General features: G+C 48.3%; 1 protein-coding gene across 1 annotated transcript in view; it reads right to left on the bottom strand.

Moving 5' to 3' along the window:
* The window catches only part of LOC118411892 (extracellular matrix protein FRAS1-like), a 97946-nt gene that overhangs the window by 18379 nt on the left and 67193 nt on the right, over nt 1-12374 (bottom strand). Inside the window, exons 21-41 of the mRNA XM_035814384.1 lie at nt 12174-12326; nt 11745-11885; nt 11271-11411; nt 10407-10547; nt 9529-9762; nt 8748-8999; nt 8023-8213; nt 7392-7551; nt 6453-6631; nt 6102-6224; nt 5477-5726; nt 4552-4599; nt 4149-4261; nt 3686-3833; nt 3062-3207; nt 2611-2858; nt 2121-2283; nt 1565-1697; nt 917-1107; nt 190-343; nt 3-85 (exon numbers count right to left, since the gene is read on the bottom strand). Coding sequence (XP_035670277.1) covers nt 3-85; nt 190-343; nt 917-1107; nt 1565-1697; nt 2121-2283; nt 2611-2858; nt 3062-3207; nt 3686-3833; nt 4149-4261; nt 4552-4599; nt 5477-5726; nt 6102-6224; nt 6453-6631; nt 7392-7551; nt 8023-8213; nt 8748-8999; nt 9529-9762; nt 10407-10547; nt 11271-11411; nt 11745-11885; nt 12174-12326 — 3392 coding nt within the window. The remainder of the gene's footprint in view (nt 1-2; nt 86-189; nt 344-916; nt 1108-1564; nt 1698-2120; nt 2284-2610; nt 2859-3061; nt 3208-3685; nt 3834-4148; nt 4262-4551; nt 4600-5476; nt 5727-6101; nt 6225-6452; nt 6632-7391; nt 7552-8022; nt 8214-8747; nt 9000-9528; nt 9763-10406; nt 10548-11270; nt 11412-11744; nt 11886-12173; nt 12327-12374) is intronic.

The raw sequence follows: 12374 nt of genomic DNA, 5'->3' as shown, positions 1-12374 counted from the left end.
ACCTGGTAAGAAAAGCTGGCCCCCACGGGCAGAATGGAACCTTCCTGCATGGCTTGGTCTGGAAACTGCCTCTTCCTCAAGTTTCCTGTCAGAACAAACAACACCTGATGAGGAGTAGTAATCTGACCCCTAACCTATGACACCTAGGTATACCCTGGCTACTACCCTTTGACCCCTGACCCTACTCACCGTGTTGCGGCAGCTTCCTGACCCTGAAGGTCAGCTCCTGGTCGGGCGTGTCCATGTCGTGTGCGTACAGCGAGACGTTCGTTACCATGGCGCCGTGACCTTCCGGGCAAACAACCTTCTCCATCAGCATCACAGGCTGCTCGTCATTGGTCAGCTGGAACACAACAAACCCTGGTTACCATGGTGATGTCAAAGGTCAGCTGGAACACTGGTTGGTTACCATGGTGATGTACCCACCTGTACGGAGATGTTGGTTACCATGGTGATGTACCCACCTGTATGGAGATGTTGAAGCGGTAGGTGGGTGAAGTGTTGGTTACCATGGTGATGTACCCACCTGTATGGAGATGTTGAAGCGGTAGGTGGGTGACTGGTTGGTTACCATGGTGATGTACCCACCTGTACGGAGATGTTGGTTACCATGGTGATGTACCCACCTGTATGGAGATGTTGGTTACCATGGTGATGTACCCACCTGTATGGAGATGTTGGTTACCATGGTGATGTACCCACCTGTACGGAGATGTTGGTTACCATGGTGATGTACCCACCTGTATGGAGATGTTGAAGCGGTAGGTGGGGGACTGGTTGGTTACCATGGTGATGTACCCACCTGTATGGAGATGTCGGTTACCATGGTGATGTACCCACCTGTACGGAGATGTTGGTTACCATGGCGATGTACCCACCTATACGGAGATGTTGGTTACCACGGTGATGTACCCACCTGTATGGAGATGTTGAAGCGGTAGGTGGGTGAATCGTTGGTCCCGTCAGTGACGTGGAAGAGGAAGCCATCCCAGACGGGCTCCAGGTTGCGGTGCAGGTTCTGTACGTAGTGCACCGCTCCGTCCAGCAGGTCCTGCATGCTGAACTGGGTGATGGGGAGGCCCGCCATCGTGGTCTGGGATCCTTCCGCTGGGGACACATAGAACATTACAGAACCTTCCGCTGGGGACACATAGAACATTACAGAACCTTCCGCTGGGGACACATAGAACATTACAGAACCTTCCGCTGGGGACACATAGAACATTACAGAACCTTCCGCTGGGGACACATAGAACATTACAGAACCTTCCACTGGGGACACATAGAACATTACAGAACCTTCCACTGGGGACACATAGAACATTACAGAACCTTCTGCTGCGGACACATAGAACATTACAGAACCTTCTGCTGCGGACACATAGAACATTACAGAACCTTCTGCTGCGGACACATAGAACATTACAGAACCTTCCGCTGGGGGAATATAGATCATTACAGAACTCGGTGTTACATAACAACCTTCTGCTGAGGAAATATAGAATATATATTGAAAGAACCTAATGTATGTTGTTTGGTTTTCTACAGAATGCCTAGAACCTACGTTGCTTGGTGTTTTCCAGGTAACCAAAACTGGGCGGGGTGTCCACGCGAACGATCAGCTCAGATTTGGGCGTGTCTGCGTCCATGGCAACGATGTCCTGTGACGTCAGCAGGGCCCGCCCACCTTCAAACACCTGCAGGACGCCAGGTGAGGTTATACCAGTATGAAGTTTTCACACATTAAACTCTTTACGGATGACAATATTTTTCCTCTTTTTTATTTTTTTCAACATTGAAGAACAACTGTGACATGCAACTGTTAATATAATCGGCTCAAAAGAGGAAATACAAACTGTTTGCTTGTTTAACCCTTAATGTTTATTCATGAAAGCTCAAATCGACCTGCACGCCGCTTCTCATAGAGGTCAAGAGGGAAAAAAGACCAAAGGGTCAGACAAAATATAATAAAGATAAAGATTACATCATTGGATGTAGTTAATTTGTACATCTGGTAACTGCAATGTAGATATAGAGCATTTATTGTACAAATCCTTTTTACTTTCATATGTTATAGTGTATTTTTTATAACATATAAAACATGTAAACTGCGTCCTGACCTCCAGCCCTTTCCCCACGTTGACCACCGGCGGCTGGTTGTTGTCCGGGGAGACCGTGACGCTCAGCACCTGGTTGGGTAACCTATGACCTTCCGTGTCCTCCACGCTGAAGAAGATGACCTCAGAGACGGGCTGGTCCCCGACCTCCGCCAGCGACGTGTACCTGGAACAGGCAGGAGATGACCTTCACTTCAGGCTCTTCTTGTGTCTTCAACATAACCTTCAGGGTTTTCTAGTGATGCAGTCAACTACCACAGGAAACATCAAACTAATAATAGTACCGTTAATCACCTTTGACCCCTATGCTCCAATTCATCATGACCTCTGACCCTGAAACTGTTGACCTGCTCCTGTGTGATTAGGTCGCCCCCCTCCCCAGTGACTGGAAACTGTTGACATTTGACCCACCTGATACTGAAACTGTTGACCAGGTCCTGTGTGAAGGTCGCCCCCCTCCCCAGTGCCTGGTAACTGTTGCCCTTTGACCCACCTGATGTTGAAACTGTTGACCTGCTCCTGTGTGAAGGTCGCCCCCCTCCCCAGTGCCTGGTAGCTTCCGTCTGCCCACCGCCTCTCCAGCTGCCCCTGCTGCAGTTCCGACTCGAGCCTGTAGCTGATGGGGGCGCTGCTGTCTGTGCTGTAGAACAGGCTGTCCCGACTCAGGGTGGAACTGCCAAGTTCAGGAACACTCAGGGTCAAGGTCGCCGAGGGACCTTTCACAGGACCTGTCTGCGCAACCTGCAAACAGTAGGTACATCGTCAAGAAAAGTATTTCATTGCTATGTATTCAAGACATGTAACACTTCCGGTTACAGGAAAAGTCATGTTTTTTTCTCAAAGATATGTTGAACCAACGTTCTAACTTGTCATAGAATGTATGTTTTGCTTTTTGTTAATCACCCGATTCAGACATCTCATCGTTATCTAGCAACAGTTCCTACCTGCATCACAGAGACAGATATGGTTGCCGTGACGACAGACGAGCCGTCGCTAACGGAGACCTGGAACTGGTCGGAGCCGCCCTTGAATCCGTCGTGCACGTAGTGGAACATGTTCCTGTCGATGTCCTGCAGGCTGAAGATGTAGCCTGGGGAGGCAGAGAGAAAGTTCAGAGGTCACACCAACCTGACCCATAACCTTTACCCTTGAACCTTTAAACTTTAAACCCTGACCCAAGCTAACTATGTCTTGCTGTTGAGGCAAAGAGAAAGTTCAGGGGTCACACTTTCCTGACCTACAACTTTTACCTTTGAACCTTTTCCCCAACTTAACCCCTGACCCAAGCGATACTTTACCCCAGCTTAACCTCTGACCCAAGCTAAGCTAATGAAATGTGTTACTTTTTATGTCTTTCATAAAAAAGATGCAGCATGGAGAAGCTGAGAGCCTATTCAGGGGGTCCTGATCCATAACCTTTACCCAATAACCTTTACCCCTGTAACCTCTACCCCAAACAAAGACCCACAGTTCACATATTGAAACATGTTGCTGTCAATATCTGCAAAGGCATCAAAAATGATTCAGGACCCTAACAATTCTGACCTTTACCCCTGACCCTTACTGACCTTCCCTGAGGACCTCCTGCCTGTTCCCGTCCTTCTGGATGACCTTGCCCATCATGGGCGCCTGTTTCAGCGTGAAGCGCAGCTCGGACAGCGGCGTGTCGGCGTCGGTTACTGCCAGCTGCTCCATACCCACCGGCACTGTTCCTCCCTGGGGTACATCATAGGGGGTAAACAATGCAGGAACAGAGAGAGCAAGGATGAAGTGAAATTTTACCTACTCTGCATTGCATCAGCCCAGTCAACCTTACACAAGGCTACATGACATTGTATTCTCAACTGGATGTAAAATTTAATTTGGACAGTTACCATATACAAAAGTATGTATCTCTTGGACAATAAAAGCAAACAGTGCAAGTCAGATGATACACAACAAACCTGAGTCCAAACTATGCTTTGGACCATGCAGACTATGTATACGTTTATGACACTCACTACAACTAACAGTACATGTGAGTGACCTTACCTGTGTGACCTTGATGACACTGTTGGGGCTGCTGAATCTGGGCGGGGCGTTGCCGTCGGAAACGACCCTGATGATGAAGGGCTGCGCCGGGAGGGTGTTCACCCCGTCGGAAACTGGGACAAAAGGTTCAAAGGTCACACAGGAGAATGGAGATAGAAGAAATGTGAGGTTTTTGAAATAAAATTGACTTCAAATCAATCTACATGTACTCCATGCCACCTTGACTTTATGGATATAAATATGTGCGTTAGTTTGAAATACCAGGAATAGGAAACAACAAGCGTTATGTTTGTAAATAGGAGACAAAAAGCATTATGTATGTTGTAATGTACCTGTAACAGTAAAACACTGTACAGTTATCTGAAGGAAACAATGTACCAGGATGATGTAAGTATGTATGTACCTGTGAAGGCGAACTGGAAGGACTTGTCTCTCTGAGCAGGTCTCGCCCCTGGAAATGGCAAACATTCAGAATTACAGACAGTCGGACCACTCACTCCTTTATCCTTTTCCGTGCAAGACACTCTATACCTACTCTATACCTATAGAACACTCTTTAACTGTAGCATTAACATATTGACCAATTGTCAAAATGCTTCACACTAGGTTTCAATACAACAATTCAATCACTACTTTGAGTCATGATGACTAATCTGACCAAAGGCTCATCTTTTTTTTTGTTTTCTAAATCAGGTTCGTAGGGCCTGATGTTACCATCATGGTGATGAAGAGCGGCCCATAGTGATAACTGTAGCAGCATCTCTTCTCCCTAAGTCAGAAACATCAAGCTTAAGCAAGCTTGACTTCACTGACTCAATAGGCGAAGCAGGGGTTACGAGGCTGCTCGGGAAATTCCCTACCCCATTTTGGCCGGAATGGTTTGATCCGCTAACATCGCACCATCGCACATGTGGCGGGTTCTTTTACATGCCCGGGGTGTGGCTCTCCCCAAACACGGGACCTCCATTTAACGTCCTATCCGAGGGACGACTCATTTTCACTTGAGTAAAGTGAGGAAAGTCGTGTAAAGTGCCTTTCCCAAGGGCACAAGACCGGCAACATGGCAGGCGGATTCGAACCGGCGACCTCTCGGTCACGGGCCGAATACACTACCACTGTGCTACGCGGCCCCACATCTGACTCTAAGCCTTAACCCCGGATAACCCATAATGCCCTGTTGATTTGCCCTTGGCTGACCTTGGAACATGAGGCTGGATGACCCCGGCCCAAAGCTCCTGGGCGCGGGTCAGTAGATGACCTTACTGGATCTAACCCTTAACCCTGGATAACCCATAATGCATTGTTTATAAGCAATGCCCTTGGCTGACCTTGGAACATGAGGCTGGATGACCCGGGCGTGGCGCTCCTGGGCGCGGGTCGGTAGATGACCTTGCCAGCCTCGAGCTCGGCCTGTGTGAAGCGCTGCAGCGGCACGTACGGCCGGTCCGCGTGCTCGAGCATTCCGAACTCCGTCGGGAACGTCTTCGTCACCTCGTACTGAAGGTCACGCGCCTCGGAGTCAAGGTCGATGTAGGCCAGGTGGGCGGGTGTGATGGTGGTGATCTGGTCAGCAATGGCCTGGGGGTCACAGAGTAAAGGTCAGGTCAAGCTGGGTGAACAACTAACTTTGGCTCAAAACTAACAATTAACTTTATTCTGAGTGTACAAATGTATATACCTGAATTTGGGTGCAGATGTTTAAAACTAATGATGCAATTCAGGCAATATTGATTCGATTCATATAATGTTATCTGCTACATGTATGTCAATGGAACAATAAAATCTTAATCAGAATCTGGTGACTTGTTCAAGCTTTGCTGAGTAAATATAGCATTTAAACCTACATGTACATGAAGCATACTAAAACATGTTTTCGTGTTTACTTAAAGCCAGCATTTTTGCTCTAAAGATGCCCATTTTGCTAGAAGATAAAAAAAAATTTTTATGTTGTACCGTAATCCCCAGTGGTAAGGCAACTCCAGGAGCCACCCGCGGGGGTTCGTCGTTAGAGGGGAGAATCTGGATGTTGAACTCCTGATCCTCCAGCAGGTTGGGTGGTTCAGCTGAGTCAGTCACCTGTGTGCAACACAGTTTCCAGCATTGGTAGGGAGAATCTGTACGTTCATCAGAGTGACAATGGCACAACTCACAGAATGGATCATTGTTGCATTTCCAAACGAAGTTAAAGTTACATGATTGTACATTAAACCCGACAATTAGATATTTAGAGTACAAGCTGCAAACGGAAGAAAAAGCAAACTGCTCCCTATTCTGTATGCGCAAGGGAAAAGGGTAGTTTTTCACCTGGAACTTGAAGAAGTCTCGAGTCGTCTCGCTGCCGGAGTGGCGGTACCAGAGGTGACCTTGGTCAATGTCAGTCTGGCGGAACTGGCTGACCTTGGTCTCCATGTGCCCCCCCTCCGACGACTGCCAGCCAGACGGCGGCCCGTCCGCGAGCACGGGGAGCACCAGAAGCAGCTCTCCTGGGGAACAGGATGGGTACTGGTCAATGTTGGGAGGCACTTTTCATCTATCATCGATCAGTCTACCATAACATACAGCCAGGTCTGACTAACTATCCACTCACGGTCTATTACTGACCTACCCTGCTGTGGGTTGCTGGGTGTGTCCCTAGTAACAAGCCAGACCTGCCCTGCTGTGGGTTGCTGGGTGTGTCCCTAGTAACAAGCCAGACCTACCCTGCTGTGGGTTGCTGGGTGTGTCCCTAGTAACAAGCCAGACCTACCCTGCTGTGGGTTGCTGGGTGTGTCCCTAGTAACAAGCCAGACCTACCCTGCCCTAGTAACAAGCCAGACCTACCCTGCTGTGGGTTGCTGGGTGTGTCCCTAGTAACAAGCCAGACCTACCCTGCTGTGGGTTGCTGGGTGTGTCCCTAGAAACAAGCCAGACCTACCCTGCTGTGGGTTGCTGGGTGTGTCCCTAGTAACAAGCCAGACCTACCCTGCTGTGGGTTGCTGGGTGTGTCCCTAGTAACAAGCCAGACCTACCCTGCTGTGGGTTGCTGGGTGTGTCCCTAGTAACAAGCCAGACCTACCCTGCTGTGGGTTGCTGGGTGTGTCCCTAGTAACAAGCCAGACCTACCCTGCTGTGGGTTGCTGGGTGTGTCCCTAGTAACAAGCCAGACCTACCCTGCTGTGGGTTGCCAGGTGTGTCCCTAGTAACAAGCAAGACCTACCCTGCTGTGGGTTGCTAGGTGTGTCCCTAGTAACAAGCCAGACCTACCCTGCTGTGGGTTGCCAGCGGGCGGAGTCAGCCTGTACACCAGCTGGTTGTCGGGCGTGTCCACGTCCGTTGCCTGGAGCATGTTGGATGTGATCTGGACCATCTGGCCCTCCTGGACGTGGGCCACCGTGTTGGCCAGCAGCAGCGGACCACTGTTGTCCTGAGGAACAAAAATGGTACATCCCAAACTTCACTACATCAGTAATACACAGGGGTGACTGTTAAGCCAACCAGGTGCACACAACCTGACACACCAAAAAGCATACTAGTAGTATGCAGTTCTGTACCTGCTGTCTGGATGCTGAAAAGTACATTCTCCAGGCTGGGTTAGGGTTAGGGTTGGGGTTAGGGTTAGGGCTGGGGGTTTGGGTACGAGTTGGGGTTAGGGTTGTGTGAGGGTTTTTGGATAGGATGAGTACCTGAGGTCTGATCTGGATGTTGAAAAGCATGTTCTCCAGGTTGGGTTGGGGTTAGGGTTGGGTTGGGGTTGGGGTTGGGGTTAGAGTTAGAGTTAGGCAAAAACAGTTCTGTACCTGAGGTCTGATCTGGATGTTGAAAAGCACATTCTCCAGGTTGGGTTGGGGTTAGGGTTAGGGCTGGGTTAGGTTAGGTTCATGGATAGCACGAGTACCTGAGGTCTGATCTGGATGTTGAAAAGCACGTTCTCCAGGTTGAAGCCGTCGGAAACCTGCAGCAGAATGACGTCGCTCTGTGTCTCGCTCCCGTCGTGGACGTACCGGACGTTCCCAGCATGCAATTCTGCCAGTGTGAAGGTGTCGAGTTGCTGATTGTTGCGGCTAGCGAGATGTCCGTGGGCGGGGCCTGTCAGGTGGAGTAGGGGTGTCATATTTCATCATTTAACGACCATGAATAAACTGCATCAGGTGGAGGGGACAAAATTTAATCCACTCTTCAACAATGAATAAATTGCAAATCTTTCTTTGTCCATAGAAAATGGACTTTATTGATGGCTGTATTGATGTTGTTTACATACAGGATACTACTACTACATACACACAATACGTAACAAACTTTTCAGTGACTGTCAACGCTTCCGTCATCCTGCAGCGGCTGCACCTTGCTACATTAGGAAGAAAGTAAGTTTTGCCAGAGGAAAATGACAGACGGTGAAATGTTGTCAGGCTATTGTCTGGTTGTATATTAAGAACATTGTTAACCTGCGATATACCAACCTGTGATTGTGTAGCTGCCATGCACTAATGTCCTACATCCATAGGAGCCCGGGAGGATAGCTGACGGAAAGGAAGCTACTTGCAGATCCAAATAAAGTCTGAAGCCCTACACACCTTTATGAATAAATAACAAACAAACGGATGTAATGACTTGTGTTCCCACCTTGCACTCTCGTGATGACCACATCCTCAGGGTTATCCTCATCATCGATCTCCAGGTTGGTTGCCGTGGAGATTTCTCCTGCCCCGCCCTCCTCCACTACGAGCGGCGTGTTCCTGACGAGATGCGGCGGCGCCTGCGACACCGCCCGGATGTCCACCTGCACCGGTACCGACACCAGCTGCCGGTCCGACACCTTCAGCGAGACGGTTCCCTGCATGGGCTGACTGCGAAGGTGCTGGAACTGCACCAGACCTGGGCAGGACATACGAAAGGCTATCAGAGATGGCAGACTTCACCCCCTTACCCTGACTTAACCCCTTTACCCATACTACTTTGTGCACAACTGCACCAAACCTGTACAATCATGTACTTGCGTCATCAACTTTTGGCCAGAGAAGAAGCCACACGGCGAAGCCGGTTTGGGAGACATCCTGAAAAAAAGCTCTAACTGGGAACTTTTTGCAGTTCCTTATGTCTGACAAAGGAATGACTGCAGTAAGAAAAATACAGGTTAGCTGAGGAATAGGTCAACTCTACTAATATCATCATAATAATACTAGCCTCAAATTGATGAGTCACAATTTGATAGTTCACTTTCAAAAGCTTTAACTATTGCAGGGTAAAATTACTACAAAATCTTAAATACATGCTTACTGTATGAACTTTGCTCCAATAAATCATAATTTGATGTAACATACAATGTACATGTACAGTGTAACCATTCTTTGCAGGGTATCTACAAGGCTGTGTTCCAGCTGAGTAACGTAACACCGATACAGACCTGCCGTTAACTCTGCGTACGAAAATGTTCCGCCAGCAGCGAGCTCACGGTCAAGCCCCTCCCTCGTCACCAGCAGCTTCCCATTGGTCGGAGGGCTCGCCACGTGGAACGTGAGTTTGGCGGGGTCCGTGTCGGGATCGCTGGCGCCGAGGAATGACGGGGAGAGGACGAGCGACGCGCCGATCTCGCAGACGAGAGAACCGTTCACCAGGAGAACCGGCGGGTGGCGGTTAGCTGTAAAAAAAGGGTTCAACAATGGTCAAAATTCCTCCCACACATTTCTGTATGTATGTGTGTGTGATGCCAATCTGCCTCTCTAGCCCTTGCTCAAATCTAGGGACTTATATAAATTAGGAACTTACTGTTAAACATTTTATTGTTATTTTCCTGCAGGGTGGCCATTTTATTATTATAACGCTTTCAACTTCCCAGCCATCCTCAGTTTGTATGGTTATGGTTTCCTTTTTTTTTAAATGTTTTTCTTTCTTTATTGTGCAATAATAAACAATAAACTAAATAATCAACAATACACATTGAATTTCTTAACCCTTGGACCCTTTTAAACATTTTGTTCCAGTTATCTTCTTGTTACTTTTACAGTGATCTTAACTAATAAAAATCAGCAGCATCATATTCATAACAATTAATGCTTTTCTAGGCCTGGTCCAGTTTAATGTGTGACTGTACAGCCAAACCTGGATAGCAACTACCTAGGAATACAGACCACCAATTTAAATGTCGACACTTTGGGTGTTCTCTTAGATCATATTTCCCCATTGACACAAGCATTGAGAATCCTGTCTATACTGACCATCTGTCCACACAGACCAGATTTTATTGTTTCAAGCCGGTATTTCGCTCCGACGTTCCGTCCATACCTTCACATCGGAACTCCTCCTCATCCTGGTAGAACCCAGCCCCACAGTCCGGCACACACAGCGCCCCCTGGAGGTAGGTACCTGCCCTGCAGGTGAGGCAGCGGGAGGGGTCGGCACACTCCAGGCAGGACGCCGGGCAGTCTGGGGGGAGAACAGCAGTGTCAACATCATCATCATCACACACGCATACATACATACATACATACATACATACACAAACATCAGCACATGAACACTTATACACACACTCCGGGCAGGATGCAGGGCAGTCTGGGGGGGAGAATGGCAACATCATCATCATCATCATCATCATCAACATCATAACACACACACACACATCACACATCAGCACATGTCATGAACATCTAAATGACAACTATTAGGAGGAGATGCACACAGGACGATGATTCAACACCAGCTCACCTCTACACCTGTGTGACTCACCTCTACACCTGTGTAACTCACCTATACACCTGTGTGACTCACCTTTACACCTGTGTAACTCACCTATACACCTGTGTGACTCACCTATACACCTGTGTGACTTACCTATACACATGTGTGACTTACCTATACACCTGTGGGACTCACCTATACACCTGTGGGACTTACCTATACACCTGTGGGACTTACCTATACACCTGTGGGACTCACCTATACACCTGTGTGACTTACCTATACACCTGTGTGACTTACCTATACACCTGTGTGACTTACCTATACACCTGTGTGACTTACCTATACACCTGTGTGACTTACCTATACACCTGTGTGACTTACCTATACACCTGTGGGACTCACCTATACACCTGTGTGACTTACCTATACACCTGTGTGACTCACCTATACACCTGTGGGACTCACCTATACACCTGTGTGAGGAGAAGTCAGCGTAGTATCCCCAGCCGCAGTCCTGCACACACCTGTCATGCTTCAGCAGGTGAGGCGGGGCACATTCCATACAGGTGTGTCCGCTGCTGCAGGTGAAACACCTGTCTGGGCATCCTGGGAAGGAGAAGGCATGTCTTACTAAATTTGCAGACATCAAAAAGTCTTTTGAACAAAGTCTTCTTCGTTACACATCTTCTTTTAATTCTTCCGTAAACGTTTCGACGACCATCTGTTCCCTTCATCAGTACAAAAGTCTTTGGGGCTTCCATGAAACTTTGGCAAAATTAAGCTGCAAAATATACTTGTCAAGTATTGCAAAATTTCTGCACATATAATACATACAGGAAATTGCATCAATGCTGGAAGTATTTAGAAAACTTTGTGCCCATTACAGAAACATATTTACATCACATTCTGCAGCCATTGACGTCTGGCCGGCGTACTTACTGGCACATTCCTGGCCGGCAGGGAAGTATCCCATGGTGCACTCCTCCACACACGTGCCGTTTTGCAGCGTCATGTGACCCATGCACTGGACACAGTCCGCCTTGGTGGGGCCGACACACGAGTTACAGCTCCAATCACACTCTGGTGGGAACAACAAAAAGTTGTCATAAACAACCCTAGTCTTACTACAAACAATAATCTTTAAAAGGCTTAGTGTAGTTAGTTATATCTACTACACTGCAGCCTCACCTTTGCACTACCTGATAACCATAGCAACAGTCTCAAATTTGCACACCCTGGTAACCATGGTAACAGTCTCACCTTTGCACACCCCGGTAACCATGGTAACAGTCTCACCTTTGCACACCCTGGTAACCATGGTAACAGTCTCACCTTTGCACACCCTGGTAACCATGGTAACAGTCTCACCTTTGCACACCCTAGTGACGGGATCGATGTAGAACTGGTCAGCGCAGGCCTGGGTGCACTCTCCGAACTGCACCACCATATAAGGATCCCTGCAGCGCGTGCACTGCAACACACCGGCGTCAATGGCGCACTCCAGGCAGCCTGGGGGGCATGCTGCAACACACATCAGTACACACGTCAGTACAAACATACATACATAAA

Source organism: Branchiostoma floridae, chromosome 3, assembly GCF_000003815.2.
Source record: "Branchiostoma floridae strain S238N-H82 chromosome 3, Bfl_VNyyK, whole genome shotgun sequence".
NCBI lineage: Eukaryota > Metazoa > Chordata > Leptocardii > Amphioxiformes > Branchiostomatidae > Branchiostoma > Branchiostoma floridae.
This window is presented reverse-complemented; position numbering and strand designations above follow the sequence as displayed.